This window comes from Muntiacus reevesi, chromosome 3 (assembly GCF_963930625.1).
Source record: "Muntiacus reevesi chromosome 3, mMunRee1.1, whole genome shotgun sequence".
Classification (NCBI taxonomy): Eukaryota; Metazoa; Chordata; class Mammalia; order Artiodactyla; family Cervidae; genus Muntiacus; species Muntiacus reevesi.
The window spans coordinates 190,579,059-190,602,913 of NC_089251.1; the positions used below are offsets into that span (position 1 = coordinate 190,579,059).

Here is a 23,855-nt window from a genome sequence, read left to right on the forward strand (position 1 = left end):
CGCCAGTTGTGGGGTCAGGATTCCAAATAAGCCAGGCTGGCTTCAGAGTCTGTGCTCTTAGCTGTCACATATACTCTCTCAGAGGAAAAGTGGTCTCAGGACAAGACACCACTCTATACATCAGTGCTGTAGGATATGTAGGAAGAGGGCATGGATAAGGGCTCATAATTCTGCTAAATATATGTTCTGGAGACATTTTTGCATGCTCATGCTCAGTCAGGTCTGACTCTTTGCAGCCCCATGGACTGTAGCCCACTAGGCTCCTCTGTCCACGGAACTTTTCAGGCAAAAATACCGGAGTCAGTTGTGAGCTCCTCCTCCAGGGAATCTTCCTGACTCGGGGGCTGAACCCACATCTCCTGAGTCTCCTGCATTGGCAGGAAGATTCTTTACCACTTGAGTCACATGGGAAAGCCCATTTTGCAGACATAGTGATCAGTTATTGTCCCTTTCTTTTGCTTTAAATGTATGCATTTATTTCTGAAAAAACATAATCTCTTTTAAAGATTTCTCCACTTAATAACAATAGTAATAATAACAGTAACACTACCTATCATTACTAAAAACTCTTCAGATGTGTGTTTTATACACTCCTCTCACAACAACCTGGAGACAGCCATAGATGTGCCTGGGCAGACCTTCCTGCAAGAGAGCGTGCAGTGGGAATGTCACTCATTGACAAGCCTCAGCTTCCATTCTCTTGAATCTAGTGAAGGAGCTCATACCAAGTCATGCTTCTCCTAGTCACTGACTGGTACACTGAAGTACTAGAATCTTCCTGCCCCATCCAAGATTCCTCCAATGGGTAAATTTTGCTTGGGCACTTCCAACTGGCCTGGCCAAGAATTTGAGATTTGGGCAGAATGCATTCAGTGAATCTTTTCTATCCATATTTTTTTTCCCTCTCTCCTTCTGCATGGGCAGACCCACATTTCAGCAGAAGTCTCCCTGCACATGATGCTCCATCCCCATCACCCTTCACTGGAGCCTCCTCCAGTAAATCTCTTGGCATTTGCTCCTTGAAGGATCTGAGCCAACATACAAACTCTATGATGTAGGTCCTACTACAGATGAAGAAGCTGAATTACAAAAAGATCTAAGAAACAGTTTTACGGTGGACCAGAAGTGTTGGAGTTGGGATTTGACCTCAGGCAGTCTGATATCAAAACTAGTTATTTTAAAATGTCAATAAAGAGGCAAGAAATAAAACTATAAATTTGTTCTACCTTCCTCCCTCATCTTCCCCCCTTTCCCATCCCCCTTCCTCCTTCTTTTACCTCTTCTTTTCCTACTCCTTCTCCATCTCCTCCTATTCCCTACCCTCAGTTCTCACATAAGCTCTGATTCTCCACTGACAGGTCCTGTCTCCTGGTACTCAGCATCTTGGCCTCGCTCCTATTCCTCTCTTCCTACTCCTCTCTTCCTCTCTCTCTCTTCCCAAATTCCTTCCTTCCACCATCTGCTTTGTCTTGCCCCGTGAGAAGGGGGATCAAACTTTTATAGTAGAAGATATGCTATCTTCTTTTGTACATGTTGTAGACTTCCAGTGTGTGAAAATGTGTGCTTGTGTTTGCTGTATGCATGGACAAAATTATAATGTGGTAATGTAACAGTCACTAATTATGATGAAAGGTCAGTCAAAGGGCAGATCAGTGGCCTGGACTTTCTTAGGCAAGTCACTTTCTTTGTTTTCTACATACCAATGATCACTTGAAACTTTTATGAACCTATGAACTTGAACAGGATTTAAAAAACGTTATCAGTAGCTATTTTTTAAAGGCAAGCCTTCAATCAGGAATTGCCAAGTTTTCACATCTGCAGTTCACACACTTAGCAACCACTCTTTGGTAAAACGGCACCAGGACAGATCAGCAGCAGCAATGGAACACAGCATGCTGAGGCAAGAGCCATGCAGTGCCTCTCGAATTACCGGAGCCGCAGGCCGGTAGGCTCCCCGAGGGCATCCGCTGGAGCTGCTGGCGCCCCACCTCTGGGGAGACCCCAGCACCCACTGCGCTCTCTGTGGCTGTTCCTCCTGTCGCTGCACCTGCCTGCTGAGGTTGCATCGTTTCCCTACGAAGCCTGATTTACAGACACATCTTCCTGCGATATCACACCGCGGGGTCACAGAGCCCGTGGGACTGCATCCACAGGACACACAGAATCGCTTCTTTGGGTCCCACCACATAGTGGGCTTTAAAAGCCAGCGGAAAAATAAAAACAAAGAAGAGAGCATACATGTTATTCAAGAGATAGAAGCAAATAATATTTTTAAACCTCCTACAGAATGGCCAATTTGGCATCTGAGAAGTGCTTGGTTCTGCTTAACAGTGTTCATCATGAGAAATTACCTATTTATGTGAAAAAAATAGTGCAAATCCATGTACTCTCATGGAGGAATCTCAAGGTGCTCGGCATACTGAAGGCAGGGTAATGTATCCAGGAAAAGAAAGCAGCAAATTTTGATTTTTGTTTCATTTTAGCAAAATGGTATCCAAAAAATCCTTTGATTTGCTTCTATACAGAAAAATTTTGTTGAGTAGAATGCTCACTGGAACTTTAAATGATGGAACTAGAACAAAGTGCTTGATAAAAGCAAAAGGTATGACATTTTTTTCTCCTGCCAAAAACATAAAGGCAAAGGAAAAGGTATGTGACTCACCATAGACAGGGATTAAGTTTGTATGTGTTTTCAGAAACGTCTAAATTAGAGTAAATACTACATAAATTCACTACCAAGGAAATGTGTCAATAGGTTGAGGGTCAAATGCTACGGTATGGCAAATGTTGTTCTATTTTTTTTTTTAATTTCGGTGATCACAGTAATTTTACATGTAGAGTGAGTTATTCCTGAATTTGTCTTTTAATATACTCAGGTATAGGTCATTTCTGAAAGCCAATGAAAAGCCTGATGGAAGAAGTAATTCACTGGTCAGCTCCGACTTCTTACCTTACATTCATCACACCGCCGCCCCTGCACATTAGGTTTGCATTCACACTGTCCCGTCTGAGGATGGCAGATCTCAGAGAAGGAGCCGTTGGCATTACAGTGACAAGCTGCAAAGAGAGGAGAGATCTGTGCTTGGGAAATGTATTCTAATAGTCTTCATAGGTTTATTAAATAATGGTCACAAAGTTTTAGAATAGAATGCTTTCTGATTGCTAAGTGTTCGGTTAGGCATTATATCATCTGATCTTTACAACAACTCTATAAGCTCTAGAGATGAATTATGTAAAACAGCACAGTTCCTGGCACACCATATGTTGTATAAATATTATTGTCACCTTTATTATTCCAGTTGTAAGAATTAAGACACTGAAATTAAAAGTCGGACAAGACCACATGATTAGTAGGTGATCTAGCAGATTTCAGGTAAAATGTTCTTTCCATCACTCCTTCAGCTGTCTTGCCTCTTCATAGATGCATTGGGGTAACACAGAAAATACTATAATCTCCATATAAGTAACACTGACTCTAGAGCATACTGATTCTAGAGCTGAAATAATTTTGAGAAATTATCAAAATTAATAGCACCCATGGAATAATATTAATGCTACCATTAATGAACAACATTATTATTTCCAAATGATTATTTACTATATGCCAGTTTTTGTGTTAATTTAAAAATAAATGAGCTTAAGATGAAATATAAAATAAATATATAAATCTGAAAAACATTTAAGATTAGAAAAGTATATAAGGCAGAAGAATTAAGTAGACATGTCTCCAAAGAGGACACCAAAGTGACAGACAGGCCATGAAAAGATGCTCAACATCACTAATCACTAGGGAATTATAAATCAAAACCACAGTGAGCTGCCTACATCTGCTAAAACGGCTGCCATCAGGAAGACAAGAGACAGTGAGGGTTGGTGAGAGTGTGGTGAAAAAGGGAGCCCTTATACACCACTGGTGGGAACGTAAATGGGTCCAACCACTATGGAAGACAATACAGATGTCCTTCAGAAAATTAAAAATAGAACTCCTATACACATTCCAGTGACATCCTTTCAGGAAATATACATAAAGGAAATGGAAACGGCATCTTGAACAGACACATGCACTTTCATGTTTATTGCAGCATTATTCACCATAGCCAAGAAATGGAAACAACCTAAAGGCTCATGAATAGATAAGTGGATAAAAGGATGTGGTGTATACACAATGGAGGGATTCCCAGGTGGCTCAGTGGTAAAGAATCCACCAGCCAATTCAGGAGACATAGGTACAATCCCTGAGTTGGGAAGATATCCTGGAGAAGGAAAAGGCAACCCACTTTAGTAGTCTAGCCTGGAAGAAATCTCATGGACAGAGGAGCCTGGCAGGCTATAGTTCAAAGAATCACAAGAGTCAGATGTGACAGAATGACAAAGCATGTGCATGCACACCCATGTGTGCATGTACACACACACACACACACACACACACACACACACACACACACACAGAGGAATATTATTCAGCCATGAAAAAGGAGGCTATCCTGCTATTTGGATAAGCCTTGAGCATATTAGTCTAAGTGAGATAAGTCAGAAAGAGAAAGATAAGTATTACATGATATCACTTATATGTGGAACCTAAATAAGTCAAACTCATAAAAAACAGCATGAAATGATGGTTACCATTGCATGGGGGTTGGGTAGAGGGGTAAAATTGATGTTAGGGCTACAAACTTGCAACAAGTAGTAAATAAGACATAGTGATCTAATGCACAGCTATAATGAACATAGACAAAAATATTGTACTATAATTATGCAACAGGGTAAATATTGCCACAATGGCAACCACATTACAATGTATAAATTTATCAAAAAGGTTGTACACCTTAAATTTATAAAAACACATTGAATAAAATGTATAGAAGACCAAGTTTTTCCAAAAGTATTAGCAGTACAGCATTACAATTTTTAAAAATCATATTTGTTTTATAACTTATATACTATCTCCAACAATAGAAAATGTATTTGATTTCAGTAATCTTTTATCATTTTCTGTCATGGAGTTGTCTGACATTATTCTGAAACATATAATAAATCAGTCTAAAAATTAAGAGGCTTTTTCACAAATAGAATGGCAATTAATGGTTCACTCTGTACTCTGCAAGTGTATTTTTATCAGTACATATAATTGCACTGATCCCAGAATAAAAATGTGAGTGGGAGATGACACAGGCATATAGATTATTCATAGATAGTTTTGGTAAACTTTGTACAATATTTCTTATCTCTGAATACTTCAATTTGAGTACAATTTATAAATACATTATAAATAGCTACTCTATCAGCCTATGCTATTTTTCTATTGCTCTGACTGGAGGTGCTACTTAGTTTTACTTCTTTCTTAAAAATTGCTTGATTATTCTTCCAGTAGCTTGGCCGTCAGGGTCTGCAAACCTGATTCTAGCTGGGTGGCCATTAAAAACTGTCTCCAGCCAGTTATCTTCCTCAGGCAGTAGCCTCAGGATAGTCTATGGCTTCCCTGGTGGCTCAGATGGTACAGAATCGGCCTGAAATGCAGGAGACCTTGGTTCAATCCCTGGGCTTGGAAGATCCCCTGGAGGAGGCCATGGCAACCCACTCCAGTGTTCTTGCCTGGAGAATCCCCATGGGCCGAAGAGCCAGGCGGGCTACAGTCCACGGGGTCACAAAGAGTCGGACACGACAGTACAGTGTATAGCGGCATGTGAGAAGAGCCTGAAGGATATGTTTTCTTTAAAGATCCATGTCATTTGACTACTAGAATTATTATACAAAGAAAGAAAGATGAAGTTGCTCAGTTGTGTCCAACTCTGTGACTCCATGGATTGTAGCCCCCCAGGCTCCTCCGCCCATGGGGATTCTCCAGGCAAGAACACTGGAGTGGGTTGCCAAGCCCTCCTCCAGGGGATCTTCCCGACCCAGGGATCAAACTCCGGTCTCCTGTATTGCAGGCAGATTGTTTACTGTCTGAGCTACCAGGGTAATTCCGAGAATTATTATATATACTTCTAATTTCTTTACATGTTTCATATATATATATATATATACATATAAATTTTAAAAATCAAATACCTTATAATTTAAAAGTCACTTTTTTATTAGAGTGGGGAACACTTAATGATTAAATTTACTATAAAGTCATTTTAAAAATAAAGCAATAAAGCCGGTGCTCTGGGACAACCTAGGGGCATAGGGTGGGGAGGTTCAGGATGGAGGGGGATACATGCATACCTATGGCCAATTCAGGCTGATGAATGGCAAAACCCACAATACTGTAAAGTAATTATCCTCCAATTAAAATAATTAAAAAAAAAACAATGAAGAATTTTAGTGCAATTTTTAAATAAAAGGTATGACACAAACAATGCATGTAAATTTAAAGGGCAAATTCGTAGAGGTGTACTTTCTATAAACAGATGCAGAGGCAACTAAAATAATAGTTTATTATGAATTTTCTTTTTGTAAAGATTTGCTAATTATGCATAGAGGAGCTATTATTTCTATGAAAAGTCATAAAATAGATAATAAATAAGTTTCTGATATTTTTATATGCTAAAGAGCATTAAAAACACAATCATGTCTATACTTCATGGCAAGTGATAAAAAAATTGGTTATGATTCAAAAATGGCTTTATACTATATTATTCTACATGTTCTTAAGACTTCATGCTGCAGATTCTGAATTCACCACAATAAAGAGTGGAACTGTCTCTTCAACTTTATAGAAGGGGTTATTGGAAGATAGAAAATGAGGTCATTCAGTGAAGAACACAGCTCTAGAATTGGTGAGCCATAAATATTCACAACTACTGTCAGCATCTCTACAAAGGAGCCAACAGGTGAGATACCCCAGGCAGCTCACTAGACAGTTTCATGTGTTAGATCCTTTAATTTCTATAGAAACTTAGAGTGCTTTATGTAAATGAGGAAACTGAATCTCAGCGCGCTCAAACGTCTTGCGCAGAGTCATACTGGTAGAAAGTATAGATCCTAGACACTATGCTTCAACTGGAGACTTTCTTGAGCTCCTTATTTTACACAGATGCCACAAACCCAGTGTTTAAAGGTGCTTCTGAGCCTGTTGGAAGTTTTGCTGAAAAAACTTGACAATTTACGGGTGATATTAATAGCTGTTGACTATTCCAGAAAGTGGTTTGTTTTTGATTCAACAAACTGTCGTGTTTAAATGATAAAATGGTGGCACTCATCTTCCAAACCTGTGAGGAGAAAGACACGTTTCTTCTTGAAGTGGGGGACCCTAGCAGGTCATTGGTATTTATAGCAGAGATGCTAACAGGCACAGCATTGCCAGTGGCTTCTGTAAAGTTGCAGGTCCTGGGACCCAACTGAAGGGCTAGAAGGATCCCTTCTTATATAATGAAGTCAGCAGAAGAGAATTGTTAAGCTGGTATCATAACTTGCTCTTCCTGAGGATTACCACAGTACGTGAAGTTGATTATGGTAGGGTCCAGCACTAAGCTGCTCTAACAAGGGTGCTCCTTCCGTTTGACTCTCCACAATGAGATCTCTCTTGCATGTTACCACTAATATTCTATGCAATACCAAAGAATATAGTTGAGAAATTCAAGACGAGGGTAGGAATGTACTGACTAATATGAATAAAGTCCTACAATAGCTAATTTTGTGGAAGTAAAATACAGAAATGGCATTCTATGAGTAGTCTTAAGCTGATGGTTAATCACTCAACAATTACAAATGCTGGTGTGTAAGAATACTGGCAGAATATTTCACCTATTGTGAAACACAAGAATGTAAAGTTTACACACGAAAGCATAACAGATTAAAACGTACTGACAGATACTAATGAAATAATATGGGCAAATCAATGTATTTCAAGAAAATGATTAGAATTGAGATAAACAATAAGGATAAATAGGGCCTAATTTTCAAATTCTTCTTTCCTGTCATAGACAAAAATTTACTTAACAATCTTTATTCCATGTGTAGACAGAAATATGTGTATCATTTGAAAAACAATGATACTTCAACAACGCAGCAACTTTGAGAGGATTTAATCTATTGGTACAAAGGAAATGTATTAGAATATTCAGACTCTGTGTATAGGCTGGAAATCTATCTTACATGTATTACAGGTAATTTCCTACTCTCCAATCCCCACTCAAGAACTCATCAGCTACTTTGAGGTGCAATGCATCAATTCTGTCAAGGGCATCAATAGTTCACGACTTACGCTGACAGTTCTTTGCATTAACCGCATCTCCAAAATATCCATCAGCGCAGAGCTCACAGTACCGGCCTGTTGTACCCGGCTTACATATCAGACAGGAGCCAGACAAGCTGTCACAGCTGCCAGGAATGGAGAAGTCAAGGTTGTCATTGCATTGGCATGGCTGACACGATCCTCCAGGTACAGAAGGTTGTCCAAAATAGCCTTCCGCACACCTAAGGCGAAAAATTTCATCAGTGAGTATTTGGGAGGAACCCATGAAACCCACTGGGGGCAATGTTTATGTATTTTTTTATTCTATTTCTCTCCCAGGATATGTTTTCCCTTTAAGTGCTCCTTTTCTCAAATGCAAGGTGATTAAAAGAATGCTTTCTCTGTTACTGCAGTGTAGATACAAGATGAAATCCTGCCAGTTTCACTAGTAATTAGATTTCAGCCAGAGGGGGGAAAAAAAAAACCTGTCACTGGCACTGAAGATGAGACCAAAGCAAGATAAGAAATCTGCTGCTGGCACTCCGGAGGGAGCCAGGCCCACGGTGGAGAGCCTTTGTAGTACAACACATCATATGTATCTACTCCAATTGGTTGTTTTCTGTACAAATATGTATGGTTCACATTTTTTTTGTTGTTGTTGCAGCAAGAGCTTGTTATGAGGAAATAGGCTCACAAGGAAGTACAGTAGTGAGAATTCAGAATGTATTAAGTAGAAAATTGAAAGAGTCTCATTATTTGTATGGGGGCTGTGTCTCTGCATAGGCTTTTATATATTTGCATATCCATACAGAAGCAGATTTCCACTGAAGAGTCTTTACCAAGGAGAAGCAGGCATGCTGCATATCACGGTAAAATGCCATAACGTGAGGCTTAATTGTGCCCACATCTCCCATTAGCAGACTCTAGTTCTTTTTTTTTTAAAGGACTAAATACTACTTTATATATTATTGGAAAAATAAAAATTCATATTATTTAGGAGGCATGGGAGAGATTGTTTTAAATTTTGTATCAGATTTCCCTTTAACCACGTGTTCTGTTTTAAAATGTTACTTAACGTTACAGATGCACCTTTTATGCTGCTGCGGCTGCTAAGTCACTTCAGTCCTGTCCCACTCTGTGTGACTCCATAGACGGCAGCCCAACACCTTTTATAGAAAGCACTTATTTGTAATCTACTCTGTCTTCTCTTTCAGTTACATTTGCTCATGCTGCATATTAAGCTTTACTTGCCAAAGGAGACATGAAACAATGCATCTGACCTTTTGTGGTCAAGCTAGCTCTGTTATCTGTGCCGTCTTAGCAAAACAGAAAGTCCTTTACAGCGAGGGTCAAAATTGAAGGGGAATAAAAACAATGTGGGAGAATATATTTCAATAATACACTGTGTTTATGCTCACTTACTTACAGATATAAAAGTCACTGTGTAGAGAAAAATGCTCTCTACTATAGAAACAAATGGTTTAAATCCAGTACATCATATAAGGACACTTTAATAATATGATTATGGGGGAAAGTTATTAATTTTGTAAGTAAGATACATTGATTATTCAAAGTTTTCTAGAAAATTTACAGGTGCCATAATAAGCTTGTACAATTAAACATTTATCATAATTTTTAATAAGATTACGAGTTTTAACAAAATACTTTATGAATTGTGAAAGTCATGATATAAATATTGCTTGGAAGAATACTGCCACCTCCAAATACAATTGCTTATTAATTCTCTATTGTAAAATATGAACTAATATTTCAGTGCATAAAATCCACTCCCTCCCAATCCCTTAAGGAGTGGTATTCAGTAAAGATAACAAGAAAATCCTTTTAAATTTTAACCCAATTCTTCTTGCCTTACTTGATATTCAGAGCTCATGATCACATCCACATATATTCACATCTCATTTTGTTTACCATTAAGAGAGTGACTTTGCTCCACTAGAATAGCAATATACAATGATCATTATCACAGACAACAAAACCCCATTATTTTCAGCTCACTTTTCTGACTTGCTGCCCTCAGGAGAGATGGCATTATATAACAAGATCTGGAAATTTTTTTAAATAGACACCAATTAATCAGTCTAAAATTGTCACACAACAATAATTTAAAAAACCAACTCAATTCACAAGAAAATAACTACAATTAAATAGAATCACTGAAGAAACATCCATCTTTTTGTTGTAGGACATGTAAGGAGACTTACTGAATATACATGATACATCATTTCATATGCCACTTCACTAAAAGTGAGCATTCAGATTTTATTACGCGCGCGCGTGTGTGTGTGTGTGCATTTTTATACAGAGACGAGTATTCTTAAGAGATTTACAGAAATGTTTCAGTAGAAATTATAAAGTAGAGCCAGGGTCATCAGCATTTAGCTCATTTTTTTTTTCCCTCCATGTTCTTTTTAATTCCTCTTGATGCTCTGACAGTCATCCTTTCATGACCAACAAAACACTGTCTCCTTGATTTTCTATATTTTCTCCTCTTGTCCAGACAATAAAAGCCTAGAATCTCAGCAAAGTGCCATGATGAATGCCCAGTTCCTTCACCCCTGATTCTCTTCTTTTACTTTTGTTTGAAACATTCTCTAGTCAGAGGAAGGCAGTAATCTCTCAAAATACCAGTGCTCTGGCCCCAAGCAGAAGTTTCTGAAAACTGTAACTAGTGCCTTACATGTGACAGACCATCGGTTCACATTTTGTCTTATTTTGTTTTGCCATGCTCTTGGTCTCGATTTTTCTCCATTCCCTCAATTCAAGCAGCAAGGCCGCTTGGGCTGCAAGACCAAGTAAAGAGATCTGATGGAAAGGAAAGCAGAAATACTGGAACCTTCTGGACTTTGGCTTTAAAAATCACCATTTCTATGAATGTGGCAACTCTTTATGCAGTGCACACCCAAACAGGAAAGGGATGGAGTTAGAAAGGCAAATGGAGGAGAAATGATGAGAGCAGAAATGTTGGTAGGTCCCAGTGTAGAGAGTAAACAGCAGTATGTGTCCTGTGCTCCCACAAGTGAGAGGAAAGTAGTGGAGAGAGTTACTGGACCTGGGGGAAGAGGTGATCAGGTGGACAGTAAACAGAAAGAGGTCAGCAGAAATGCACTTAGATGAATTACTCAGGACAGACTGACTCTACTATGTGTCCGTTGCCCAAAAGCCAGCCCTTCTCTCTCTCTCTCTCTCTCTCTCTCTCTCTCACACACACACACACACACACACACACTCAAGCATTCAAGCCTCTTGGTACTAAGTAAGCTTATTAGACTTTGGTTCTAACCAAATCTAGAGGTGGAAAGTAGGACAGAAGAGAAGAAAACATTAAAACAAATTTTTGAAATTTGAACATGTGACATATAACATTGGGTTTAAGTTTAAAGGATACTTGACTAAGATTATATGTCCAAGTTCTCAAAGCTCTTACATATAAAGAATTTGGTCTCAAAGTAGAAATTAAACTGAGATAAAAATATAAAGTTATAATTTCCATCTATCTGAGCTATAGTCTGAGATGCATTCTAGCTATATAATAAAACTAGGGGATTTATGGTCCCCTAAGATTAGAAAATGCTGAGTTAAACAAACTGAAGAGATGTTTTTCACTCTAGGACTGGTCAGAACTTTTGACAAGTTAATAGATGCTTCCCAGACTTCCATGATCATAGGACTCTATTCCAAGAACATCTATAGCTTGTGAAACACAGTTTTTCAACGCTGATTTCGTGTAAATGATGTGCATAACTGATTACTCTAATCACTCCCAGAATAGTTTTGATTACAAAATTTTCAGTGCAACTCACATCTCTTTCGTTCCCTGACCCTTATTCTCTCTCACATCTACTTCAGCCGGCACATCTGCCAAAATGTTTCTAATATTTTGGATCCCCCAGTGGCTCAGAGGTAAAAAGAATCCACCCGTCAATACAGGACACACAGGTTTGATCCCTAAGTCCCCTGGGTCAGGAAGATCCCCTGGAGTAGGAATTGGCAACACACTCTAGTATTCTTGCCAGAAAAATCCCATGGACAGAGGAGCCTGGTGGGCTACAGTCCATGGGTCACAAAGAGCCGGATACGACTGAGCACGCAATGCACACAAATGTACTTTTTGGCTCATACAGAGAAATGATAGGCTAAATATTCCTGGGAAGCCCTAATCCAAATTTTGGCTAGAAAAATATAACATCACATAGTTCATATAATAATAGCTTAAGATTATATTTGAAACACTTGAGTTAGAGGCAAGATATGCCATATGATGAGCAGCCTATGCATGTTTCTACCTTCTTTTGAATCAAACTAATAGACTTTAAAAAGGAAATCATCCTTTCTTTCAAGCATCTCTTTCCTAGGTGAATTTTATTATTCAGACTAGAATGTTCTCCCGAATACATTCAACTATTCTCACTCACATTAAAAATGTGAGCTGCTTAAGGGTAAGGATGATAGGATACATCTGCTTATAGCCAATGTTTAGTTTAGCCCTGTGCTCAGCATATAATAGCCGATGAACAAATGTTTATTAAATAAAATGTAGGGGTTTAAATTGTAGGTGGCTCAGAAACCAGTGTCTAACGTGTAGAAAGTACACATTATGGAGCACAGCAGTACAAATACATCAGAGACTAAGGTCACCTAGATGAGTGGATCAAATGGCCTTGTATGACAGCAGAGCTGTCATTTTCCAGTTGCTAAAAGAAAGAAGAAGGTTGGCCGTAGTGAGCCAGAGGGGTCAGGCACTGGACGTAGACCTGTCCAGGCAAGGGTACGCTCTGCTATCACAGTAAGTAACAAGCACGTCCCCTCCTTTTAAAAAAATAAGCACAATCAAAGACTTCCAGTTTCTCGATGAGAATTGAGTCCTCTTTACTTCAGCCCTGTTCCTCCATTACGAATTTACAAATACTCACAAACAGGACTTGCTGCTGCTCAGAGCTGTCATGGGCACCTTGTCCACAGACTGCTAGCTGCTGGCTAAATTCTCTCTGAGTGATTGGTCCTAGCTTCATTAACTTTATGCAATCTGGTTGAAACAGGCCTGCTGGCTGCCAAGAGGACAGGAAAGGGCAGGCAGGAACAGCCTTTTGCGGCGTTCACCGTGGTGATGCTGGGTGAGAGCCTGTCATTTCCTCTGCCCCCATCTACTCCCACCCGGGCCTACTCTCTGGTAACGGGAGCAGAAGGAACTGTTCAATGCTACAATCAGAGTTGTCAGCGATATCATGGGAGAACTTTGTTCCACTTTCAGTGAGCCTGAGATACGGAAGAATCTTTTCCTCGGAAAGATTTTAGGAGAAAAAAATAATCACACAAGTTACATCAAATAATATCCTGGCTCCAATGCAAAACAACCAAGTAAAATCAACAGGAATTAAAATACTGACTTAGAAACAATTAGATGGGCATATAAATCATGATAATAAATTACATTTGGTTTCAATTTTCAAATATATTTAAGGTGAATTATGGACTACTTGCTGAACTATGAACTACACACTTAAGCTGCATTTTAAGGACAAAAAGCTAATTATGAAAAACAAATGTTACCAATGTAGACAGCAAGATAAATCTTAAAGTGCATGACTTTCCACTTGAGCAATACTTTCTAGAAAGATTGCAGGTTAATGCTTAACCTTTAAGATTAAAACATTAATCAAACATTCTCTGAGTGAATGGAGATTTATGGCGCAATTTCTAGAGAATAAATAAACTAAAAGAATATAATGCATTTGTTTGACAAGTGTGGTAAGAAACTTTACTTCAACTCACCAAGTATGGTGGCTTTTCTGGGGCAGTGCAAAAGATGATGATGCCTGAAGTTTTATAACTCCCAAGGTGGAAATCACAGTGACAGACAGCTGAGTATCTGCTTACCTCTCACAGCGCTGTCCTGAGTACCCGACAGGGCATTCATCACAGATCAAGCCAAGACTCCGGTCCAAATGGCACGTCGGGCTAAAGCTATGTTGTTGTCATGGAGAACCGCAGGGACAAGGAAGAAGTACAAATACAAAGTCATTAGTAGAATATTTTCATTTCTCTTCTTTCAATATTGCTGTGACAAAAGGGTACAGGGTAGTCACTCTCATCTCACAGACGGCCATTAGGGTCTGGGACGTCAAGGATGAAATGATACTCCTATTTCTGCAGATGTGAATACAGTCCAGTGGAAAAGTGTCCCTGTAACATGTTAGTAATTAATATTTGACTGTTCTGTGTCCCCAGACATCAGGAACAAATGGGATCCTACAGCTGCTCTTGAGGGATTCCTCAGGCCTGGCAAAACATATTCTTACATGTTTTCTCTCCAGCCAAATCCTGATGAATTTGAAGCAACCCAAAGGAACCTGTTATAGATTTTGGAAAACTCAGAATGTAGTCATGGAAGCAGTGGTGGTGGTAGCGGTGGTGGTGATGGGGTTCCTCTGCCCAGTACTGCTGGCATGGGTGGCTGGGTGCATGTGTGCATGCGTGCGTGTGTGTGTGCATGTGTGTATGCGTGTGTATGCATGCGCGTGCGTGTCTGTGCACGTGCATGTGTGTGCACGTGTGCATGTGCGTGTGTGTGCACGCACATGTGTGTGTATGTGTGTGTGCATGTGCGCGTGTGTGTGTTCAGGCCACTGCCCATTCATGGGTCAGCTGTTTACACAGATGGAACTCTTGGAAATGCTTTCAGATAAGATCAAGCATATTCTGCCTAAATTTCTAACAAATCCAAACAAACCAAAACCATGTTGCCATTTCATATTTCTGCTATGTTCCAAAGTTTGCCTCTCTGCATGTATTTCTATTCGGGGTCTGAAATAAAGGAGTTGAATACCAAGTCAGGAATCAGCAGAGTGACTATGTACTAGCTTTAGCCTTCACCAACATGCTCAACTCTGGCCATACTTCTTTGTCTTGTGAGAGACACCTTTCATGCATAGACCCTTACCCCAAGAGTGACACAATGGCTCTCTGAAGAGCCATCGACTGTTTTGAATTCTGTGAGTTCTGCTACTTAACCATTTTAAAAGGATATGCCCCCAATTAATCTTTCTCCCATCATGCTTTCCCTAAGTAGATTTATTTTCTATTATATATGACAGGACAATTCAGTACAATCTTGCTTGATGGTTAAATGAACTAAAGAAAGAACAACAAATTTAACTGCAAGTCTTGAGTTCATTTTATTCTTGACACTTGGATGACTTTGAAATACTTTCTTAACTTTTGTGCAGATCAGATCATGGGTACTATTTTTGAATATTATCCCTGTGGCTTAACTCATGGTAGTCCTGTAAAGATTTAATAATAATTTCTTTATTTCTAAATTCCATATATATGCATTAGTATACTGTATTGGTCTTTTTTAATTGAACTATACTTGATTTAAAATACTGTTTTAATTTTGGGTATACAGCAAAATGATTCAGTTATATGTGTGTATCTTTCAGATTATTTTCTATTATAGGTTATACCAAGATATTGAGGAGTTCCCTGTGTTACACAGTAAGTCCCTGTTACTATCTATTTTATGCAGAGCAGTTTGTGTCTGTTAATCCCATATTACTAATTTATCCCTCCCCGACTCACTTTCCCTTTTGGTAACCATAAATTTGTTTTTTTATATCTGTGAGTCTATTTTTATTCTATATATACATTCACTTGTGTTATATTTTTGGACTCCACATATAAGTGATATAATACTTGTCTTTCTCTGTCTTACTTACTTCATTTAGTATAATATTCTCTAGGTCTATCTATGGTGTTGAAAATGGCAATATTTCGTTCTCTTTGTAGCTGAGAAATATATATATATATACACATACACACCGTGTGTGTGCATATGCACGCTCAGTTGTGTTAGACTCTTTGCAACCCTAAGGACTGTAGTCTGTCAGGCTTCTCTGTTTATGGAATTTTCCAGGCAAGAATACTGAAAGGGTTGCTGTTTCCTACTCCAGGGGATCTTCCCAACCCAGAGACTGAACCCATGTCTCCTGCACTGGCAGGAGTATTCTTTACCACTGAGCCCCCTGGGAAGCCCCCACATCTTCTTAAACCAACTGTCTGTTGATGTGCACTTGGGTTGTTTCTGTGTCTTGGCTATTGCAAATAATGTTGCTATAACATGGGGGTACATGTATCTTTTCAAATTAAGAGTTTTTGTTTTTTTCTGGATATATGTCCAAGAGTAGGATTGCTGGATCACATGGTAGCTCTATTTTCAGTTTTTTTTTTTTTAATTTAATTTTATTTTATTTTATTTTATTTCATTAGTTGGAGGCCAATTACTTCACAACATTTCAGTGGGTTTTGTCATACATTGACACGAATCAGCCATAGAGTTACACGTATTCCCCATCCCGATCCCCCCTCCCACTTCCCTCTCCACCCGACTCCTCTGGGTCCTCCCAGTGCACCAGGCCCGAGCACTCGTCTCATGCATCTCACCCGGGCTAGTGATCTGTTTCACCATAGATAATATACATGCTGTCCTTTTGAAACATCCCACCCTCACCTTCTCCCACAGCATTCAAAAGTCTGTTCTGTACTCCTGTGTCTCTTTTTCTGTTTTGCATATAGGGTTATCATTACCATCTTTCTAAATTCCATATATATGTGTTAGTATGCTGTGATGTTCTTTATCTTTCTGGCTTACTTCACTCTGTATAATGGGCTCCAGTTTCATCCATCTCATTAGAACTGATTCAAATGAATTATTTTTAATGGCTGAGTAATATTCCATGGTGTATATGTACCACAGCTTCCTTATCCATTCATCTGTTGATGGGCATCTAGGCTGCTTCCATGTCCTGGCTATTATAAACAGTGCTGCGATGAACATTGGGGTGCACGTGTCTCTTTCAGATCTGGTTTCCTCAGTGTGTATGCCCAGAAGTGGTATTGCTGGGTCATATGGTAGTTCTATTTCCAGTTTTTTAAGAAATCTCCACACTGTTCTCCATAGTGGCTGTACTAGTTTGCATTCCCACCAACAGTGTGAGAGGGTTCCCTTTTCTCCACACCCTCTCCAGCATTTATTGCTTGTAGACTTTTGATAGCAGCCATCCTGACTGGTGTGTAATGGTACCTCATTGTGGTTTTGATTTGCATTTCTCTAATAATGAGTGATGTTGAGCATCTTTTCATGTGTTTGTTAGCCATCTGTATGTCTTCTTTGGAGAAATGTCTGTTTAGTTCTTTGGCCCATTTTTTGATTGGGTCATTTATTTTTCTGGAATTGAGCTTCAGGAGTTGCTTGTATATTTTTGAGATTAATTCTTTGTCTGTTGCTTCATTTGCTATTATTTTCTCCCAATCTGAGGGCTGTCTTTTCACCTTACTTATAGTTTCCTTTGTAGTGCAGAAGCTTTTAAGTTGCATTAGGTCCCATTTGTTTAGTTTTGCTTTTATTTCCAATATTCTGGGAGGTGGGTCATAGAGGACCCTGCTGAGATTTATGTCGGAGAGTGTTTTGCCTATGTTCTCCTCTAGGAGTTTTATAGTTTCTGGTCTTACATTTAGATCTTTAATCCATTTTGAGTTTATTTTTGTGTATGGTGTTAGAAAGTGTTCTAGTTTCATTCTTTTACAAGTGGTTGACCAGTTTTTCCAGCACCACTTGTTAAAGAGGTTGTCTTTTTTCCATTGTATATCCTTGCTAAAAGCTGGTTTTTTGAAAAAATAAACAAAATTGACAAACCATTAGCAAGACTCATTAAGAAACAAAGAGAGAAGAACCAAATTAACAAAATAAGAAATGAAAAGGGTGAGATCACAACAGACAACACTGAAATACAAAGGATCATAAGAGACTACTACCAGCAGCTCTATGCCAATAAAATGGACAACTTGGATGAAATGGACAAATTCTTAGAAAAGTATAACTTTCCAAAACTGAACCAGGAAGAAATAGAAGATCTTAACAGAACCATCACAAGCAAGGAAATCGAAACTGTAATCAAAAATCTTCCAGCAAACAAAAGCCCAGGACCAGATGGCTTCACAGCTGAATTCTACCAAAAATTTAGAGAAGAGCTAACACCTATCTTACTCAAACTCTTCCAGAAAATTGCAGAAGAAGGTAAACTTCCAAACTCATTCTATGAGGCCACCATCACCCTAATTCCAAAACCAGACAAAGATGCCACAAAAAAAGAAAACTACAGGCCAATATCACTGATGAACATAGATGCAAAAATCCTTAACAAAATTCTAGCAAACAGAATCCAACAACATATTAAAAAAATCATACACCATGACCAAGTGGGCTTTATCCCAGGAATGCAAGGATTATTTAATATCTGCAAGTCAATCAATGTAATACACCACATTAACAAATTGAAAGATAAAAACCATATGATTATCTCAATAGATGCAGAGAAAGCCTTTGACAAAATTCAAGACTCATTTATGATTAAAACTCTCCAGAAAGCAGGAATAGAGGGAACATACCTCAACATAATAAAAGCTATATATGACAAACCCACAGCAAGCATCACCCTCAATGGTGAAAAATTGAAAGCATTTCCCCTGAAATCAGGAACAAGACAAGGGTGCCCACTCTCACCACTACTATTCAACATAGTCTTGGAAGTTTTGGCCACAGCAGTCAGAGCAGAAAAAGAAGTAAAGGGAATCCAGATAGGAAAAGAAGAAGTGAAACTCTCGCTGTTTGCAGATGACATGATCCTCTACATAGAAAACCCTAAAGACTCTTCCAGAAAATTACTAGAGCTAATCAATGAATATAGTAAAGTTGCAGGATATAAAATTAACACACAGAAATCCCTCGCATTCCTATATACTAACAATGAAAAAAACAGAAAGAGAAATTAAGGAAACAATACCATTCACCATTGCAACAAAAAGAATAAAATACTTAGGAGTATATCTACCTAAAGCAACAAAAGACCTGTACATAGAAAACTACAAAATACTGGTGAAAGAAATCAAAGAGGACACAAACAGATGGAGAAACATACCGTGTTCATGGATTGGAAGAATCAATATTGTCAAAATGGCTATTCTACCCAAAGCAATCTATAGATTCGATGCAATCCCTATCAAGCTACCAATGGTATTTTTCACAGAACTAGAACAAATAATTTCACAATTTGTATGGAAATACAAAAAACCTCAAATAGCCAAAGTAATCTTAAGAAAGAAGAATGGAACTGGAGGAATCAACCTGCCTGACTTCAGGCTCTACTACAAAGCCACAGTCATCAAGACAGTATGGTACTGGCACAAAGACAGAAATATAGATCAATGGAACAGAATAGAAAGCCCAGAGATAAATCCACGAACCTATGGACACCTTATATTTTCAGTTTTTTAAGGAACCTCCATGTTATTTTCGGTAGTGGATGCACCAATTTATAGATTCCCACCAGTGGTGTGAGAAGATTCCCCCTTTTCTCTATATCTTCTCCAGCATCTATTATTTGTAGACTTTTTGACGACAGTCACTCCAACCAGTGTGCAGCAGTAACCCACTGTGGTTCTGTGTTTCATTTCTCCAATAATTAGCAATGAACATCTTCTCAGGCGCCTACTGGTCACCTGTATGTCTTCTTCAGAGAAATGTCTGTTTAGATCTGCTCATTTTTTGATTGGGTTATTTTGAAAGATTTAATAATTCTTATCTGTTGAGAGTTGCAAGCTATTAGAACCAAGTAGTTTTATCATTAAAAAAAAAAACCCACAGAAGTACAGTCACAGATGTAGAAAATAAACTTCTGGTTACCAGGGTGTAAGGGGGAGGGATGAATTGCAAGATTAGGGTCACATCATACACACGACTGTATGTAAATTCTACAACATGGATCTGCGTGTGCTCAGTTGTGTCTGACTCTTTGTGGGCCCATGAACTACGGCCAGCCAGGCTCCTCTGTCCATGGAATTTTCCAGGCAAGACTACTGAAATGGATTGCCATGCCCTCCTCCAGAGGATCTTCCCGAACCAGGGACAGAACCCATATCTCCTGCATCCCTTGCATCAGCAGGTGGATTCCTGACCACTAGAGCCAGCTGGGAATAATAACCTACTGTATAGCACAGGGAACTCTATTCAGTTCTCTGTAAAGGCCTTCATGGGAAAGAAATCTTAAAAAAAAGGGTGGAGACATTAATATGCATAACTGATTCACTTTGCTGCAGACCCAAAACTAACACAACAGTGTGAATCAACTACACCCCAACAAAAATTAATATTATTTTTTTCAATTCAGTGAAGCATTTTACATGCATCTGTTGAGGTAAGTGGGGAAAAATCTGGTCTGATACATCTTGAGTATACAAATCTTACTCAAATTAAAGATTTCACATTAAGGTGGCTGCTACAAGCAGAAGAACAAGTCATCCTCAGCCTGTGACCTATGAGAGGAGACCCATCTTTCAGATGCAGCCTGTGGCCTGTGACCTGTGATGCAAAGGGAACACAGCAAGGAGGATTTTCTTGGCAAGAGGATGGCTGCATTGAAGAGAAGAGGCACACCTAAGAATGGAAAGAAACATTATTTTAACTCCTTGTCCTGTGATCTACTACTGTCTTTGGAGAAGGCAATGGCACCCCACTCCAGTACTCTTGTCTGGAGAATCCCATGGACAGAGGAGCCTGGTAGGCTGCAGTCCATGGGGTCGCAAAGAGTCAGACATGGCTGAGCGACTTCACTTTCACTTTTCACTTTTATGCATTGGAGAAGGAAATGGCAACCCACTCCAGTGTTCTTGCCTGGAGAATCCCATGGACAGAGGAGCCTGGTAGGCTGCAGTCCATGGGGTCGCAAAGAGTCAGACATGGCTGAGCGACTTCACTTTCACTTTTCACTTTTATGCATTGGAGAAGAAAATGGCAACCCACTCCAGTGTTCTTGCCTGGAGAATCCCAGGGATGGGGTCGCACAGAGTCGGACACGACTGAAGTTACTTAGCAGTAGCAGTAGTCAGACATAAAAGGAGGACTGGATTTTGACAAACGTCTAGAATGCATGTAAGCCTTCTTTTAAAATTGGCATTATTTAATTGCCTTATCTTCTACAGAGAAAGTAATTCTTAACCAAAAAAAACCCCTAGGTTTCCCACCCATGTGGGACTACGAGGATGGAAAGGAAACCATGCTCTCCTGTCCAAACATGGTGAAGGAATAGGACGGGGAGACCACTTTCTCCCCCACAAATTCACCAAAAGATCATTTGAATGCTGAGCAACTTCCACAGAACAACTCCTGAATGCTGGGGAAGGACACCAGGCACCAGAAAGGAATCCATTCTCTTTGAAAGGAGGTGGGACAAAATATAAAGACAAAAAGAGAGACAAAAGAGTTACAGACGGAGACCCGTCCTGGGGAGGGAGTAATGAAGGAAGAGAAGTTTCCAAACAGTAGGAAACCCTCTTGCAGGTGGGTCTGAGGGGGGATTTTGGAATCTTCAGAGGGCAACATAACCAAGAGGAAAAAAAAAAAAAGCACAGAATATGTGCCCAACTACAACTGCCAGAGAAGTAGCTCAGACGCTCCTGTCTGCCACCAGCAAGAGGGGGCTGGACAAGGAGGGGCAGCCTGCATAATCAATGCTTAGGGTAAGGACTGGGCCTGAATGCCCTGAGGACAATCCGAGGGAACTAATGTGAGACAGCAACCCAAATTGTGGGATCACCAGAGAGAAAAAAAAAGAGAACTTTCCCGCAAAAGGCTCTAAGGTGCAGCCTGGCATGCTCACAGAGCAGAGTGCATGAACACCAAAGGAGAGCTAGCCGGCTGTGGACAGGCCCCTCCACCCCACCGGAGGCAGAGAGGCAGGCATGCGACAGCCAGAGCCAGAAGGCAAGGCTCAATCTCAGCCCCAGGGACAGGCGTCCTCCACCGAACTGTGAGCAGGCGCCCAGCTGCTAACCATGTCTCCCTGGGCTCCTGGACGGTTGACATTTCCAAGGAGGGTCGCAGCCTGAGATCAGCTCCCCAGAGGAGACACACGGGACACCTGAGACTGCGCTCTCACGGCGCACCCGGAAACCGAGCGGCTGGGACGGGAGGTGAGTCAGATGCACGGCCCACCTGCGACAGCGCGCTCGCGAAGCACCTCCTCACCTGAGCAGCTCGGACCTGGGAAGGGCAGGAACACACGCCCCGCCGGGTCTGTGCCCTGTGCAGACCCGGGAACCTGAGCGCTTAGACCTGGGAAGGGAAACAACACACGCCCCGCTGGGTCTGTGCCCTGTGCAGACCCGGGAACCTGAGCAGCTAGGACCTGGGAAGGGCAGGAACACACGCCCCGCCGGGTCTGTGCCCTGTGCAGACCCAGGAACCTGAGCGCTTAGACCTGGGAAGGGCAGGAACACACGCCCCGCCGGGTCTGTGCCCTGTGCAGACCCGGGAACCTGAGCGCTTAGACCTGGGAAGGGCAGGAACACACGCCCCGCCGGGTCTGTGCCCTGTGCAGACCCGGGAACCTGAGCGCTTAGACCTGGGAAGGGCACCAACACACGCCCCGCCGGGTCTGTGCCCTGTGCAGACCCAGGAACCTGAGCGCTTAGACCTGGGAAGGGCAGGAACACACGCCCCGCCGGGTCTGTGCCCTGTGCAGACCCGGGAACCTGAGCAGCTCGGACCCGGGAAGGGCAGGAACACACGCCCAGCCGGGTCTGTGTCCTGTGCAGACCCGGGAACCTGAGCGCTTAGACCTGGGAAGGGCAGGAACACACGCCCAGCCGGGTCTGTGTCCTGTGCAGAACCGGGAACCTGAGCGCTTAGACCTGGGAAGGCACGAGCCGCTGACCCCGCTTCGGATGGCGCCCCTGCAGGGCACCCTGGAGCCTGAGCAGCGTAGACCCGGAAGGCACACACCGCGAGCTGCGGCAAACCCCGTGTGGTCCGCACACTGCGCGCGCCCCACACACGCCAACGACGCTTGTGTGCAGGGTCCCTCCCCACAACACAACACAACTGAACAAGTGAGCCTGAATAAGTGACCACCTTCGCCCCTCGTGTCAGGGCGGAAGTGAGACACTGAAGAGACCCGCAAACAGAGGAAGCCACTGGAAGTGAGGAAGCCACACTTCGCTCTGGAAGTGAGAGGAGTGACAGATTAAAGCCCTGTAGTCAGTCCTGACTAAGCACTGGAGCGGGCCTGCAGACACGGAATGAGTAAGAGCTGGGAGAGGAGCGATCTGAAACTGAACTGACCCCACGCTGCCCACAACAGCTCCGGAGAAATTCCTAGATATATTTTTACTATTATCACTTTAAAATTTTTCTTATAATTTATTACTCCTTTAATTTTTATTTTTATAATCAACTATTACCTTGCAAAAAAAGACCCCATTTTAAAGCAAATCTCATATATATATATTTCATAATTTTTGTGATCGATTTTGTTTTGTATTTTTAATACTGCTTTTTTGACAGTCTCACCTCTACTCTAGATTTTTAATCTTTGTTTTTGGTATTTGTTATCAGTTTTGTACCTTTAAGAATCTAATCTTCAGTACCCATTTTCACTTAGGGGTGTGATCACTGGTTTGACTGCTCTCTCCCCTTTTGACTCTTCCTTTTCTCTCCCAGGTCACCTCTATCTCCTCCCTCCCCATCTCTTCTCTACGTAACTCTGTGAATCTCTCTGGGTGCTCTGGGCTGTGGGGAGCACTTAGGAAACTGATTACTGGCTATATTAGTCTCTCTAGTTTC

At 40.8% G+C, this 23,855-nt stretch overlaps 1 protein-coding gene across 1 annotated transcript in view; it reads right to left on the reverse strand.

Moving 5' to 3' along the window:
• The window catches only part of LAMA2 (laminin subunit alpha 2), a 673,037-nt gene that overhangs the window by 245,885 nt on the left and 403,297 nt on the right, over positions 1-23,855 (reverse strand). Inside the window, exons 18-20 of the mRNA XM_065931349.1 lie at positions 14,057-14,143; positions 8,192-8,403; positions 2,951-3,057 (exon numbers count right to left, since the gene is read on the reverse strand). Of these exons, the coding sequence (XP_065787421.1) occupies positions 2,951-3,057; positions 8,192-8,403; positions 14,057-14,143 (406 nt within the window). The remainder of the gene's footprint in view (positions 1-2,950; positions 3,058-8,191; positions 8,404-14,056; positions 14,144-23,855) is intronic.